Source organism: Hipposideros armiger, unplaced genomic scaffold, assembly GCF_001890085.2.
Source record: "Hipposideros armiger isolate ML-2016 unplaced genomic scaffold, ASM189008v1 scaffold_413, whole genome shotgun sequence".
Taxonomy (NCBI): Eukaryota; Metazoa; Chordata; class Mammalia; order Chiroptera; family Hipposideridae; genus Hipposideros; species Hipposideros armiger.
Genome location: NW_017731763.1, coordinates 103,066 through 104,977, shown reverse-complemented (window position 1 = coordinate 104,977; position 1,912 = coordinate 103,066). Strand labels below are relative to the sequence as shown.

At 41.2% G+C, this 1,912-nt stretch overlaps 1 protein-coding gene across 1 annotated transcript in view; it reads right to left on the bottom strand.

Moving 5' to 3' along the window:
• The window catches only part of LOC109394157 (collagen alpha-1(XIX) chain-like), a 65,085-nt gene extending 64,072 nt beyond the window's left edge, over positions 1–1,013 (bottom strand). Inside the window, exons 1-3 of the mRNA XM_019663982.1 lie at positions 921–1,013; positions 761–814; positions 608–661 (exon numbers count right to left, since the gene is read on the bottom strand). Coding sequence (XP_019519527.1) covers positions 608–661; positions 761–814; positions 921–1,013 — 201 coding nt within the window. The remainder of the gene's footprint in view (positions 1–607; positions 662–760; positions 815–920) is intronic.
• Between the last annotated feature and the right edge of the window lie 899 nt (positions 1,014–1,912).

Sequence of the window (1,912 nt, the reverse complement as noted above, 5' to 3'; positions counted from 1 at the left end):
TAATACAATGTCATGTACCATATGGCCTCTCAAATTATAACTGCCAATTCTGAGGCTATTTAAAGGGATTTCGCTGTCGCTCAAAGCAAGGTTTAACCTAAAATAAAACTTTGAAACACACATTTAGTGCCTAAACCCATTTTTTTAAGAGCCTGCTGAAGACAGTTTTTGTAATTTAATTATTTCGGCATTTTTTAAAGCCACAGAATCGATGGATATGTACCATATTGTTGGTAACTTACCTGCAAACTTCCATTTAGAGAAATGAAATTCATTTATTCCCTAGCATTAGAAAGAGCAGAAACTGTGGCTATATATTTGAACTCAATTTTCCATGGGATTGAGACATTATACGCCAAGGCTCAGCCTAGGGCAAAATTGTACAGCTGAATTATATCCTTAGGAAACAGGTATTCATCATGCACATAAAAAATGCTGACGCAGCTTGAATTTTTTTCCCCCCTCTACAAAATAATGGGGACAAACAAAATCACAAAGCAGTCACTGAGCATTCTAATTAGTTTGGACAGCAAAACTTGCTTGGTAGGCTGTTTGGCTTCTGGGCGTATTTAAAGATACATAAATCAGGCACAGTCTGGCAACATACCGGGTCACCTGGGGGGCCTGGCAGACCTGGCTTTCCATCCCTCCCTGGAGCTCCCTGAAAACAGAAACATCATGTTCAAAGCTTTGCACAGTGGCACAGGTGCCGATTAAAATGGGTGGAAATGGGGGAAGCGTAGGCTAAGACGGTCCTTACATCATTTCCTGGGGTCCCTGGGGTTCCTGGCAATCCAGGGAGACCTCGAGGACCCTGGAAAATGGGGAAAATAGTGACTTATGAGGACAGTCTTTCAGCAATTCCCCCCAAGTAAGCAAGCTGTATTTGCTGAGCCAAATAACTTGGTGAAGTGGCTTACCTGAATACCTGGCTCTCCAGCTGGTCCTTGGGAGCCCTTAGTAGAATGAGATCCAATGATCAGAATTCTCTGCCAAGAACGTCCATAAACCATCCAAGTGGGGTAAAGGGCTAAATATTGTAATTTATTTAGTGGAACAATAGGACTTGCCACCATGCATGCTCTGAAAATTCTGCAGTCAGCCAAGGCTTTGGGGTGACAGGTCAACACGTAGCCAGATGCCTGTTGCTGGGCACATCAACATGACTTTGCTCAGATGCCTGGATGTCTCTCTCAGTACCATCATCTGTCCCTGTACCTCCACGACCGCACAAACAACGCATTCAAATTCTATCTGTTCAGAAACTGACTGCTCATGGGGTAACTGGCTCAGGGCTTCCTTTTGCTACTGCTTTCTATTTTGCCTTATTTTTCTGTTGGAAGAAATTGCCAGAACCAGGGTTCAGTGGCAGGAGTGAGAAGTAAAACATCAATCACTTATTCTTTCCTACTTTAGCAAACTGGAATCTGGGGTAACTAAAACGAGTTGGGAGATCACCAGCGAACTTAGATGATAGCTCTAACCCTAGTATATAACCAAGGACCACTGAAGGAGGAATCGACAACCTAAGTAAGTAAAGAGCTGGCTTCTCAGCATCTGGCTTTGGTGACTGTATCCTTAAGTTATTATTTTTTATTTTTTGCTTCAACCTCCTTCTTTCCCCTAATAATTTTCTGATCTACTTTTTCACTTTTTTTAATCTCCCATCTCCAGTGATCTTTTATATTCTTGTCCTGGAAAATCAAACACCAGTCACACACAACATAACCAACCATTCACTATTTATACCTCTGTTTAGCTCTCATGAGAACTCCATTACAAGGCCAATTTCCCAAATAATGCCATTAAAATAGCAGGTATTTCCACTTTTCTTGTCCCAGCATCTCTATTTTTTTTTATGGTAAATAAAAAGCTTTATCACTTATCACCATTTAGTCAATAAATATGCATA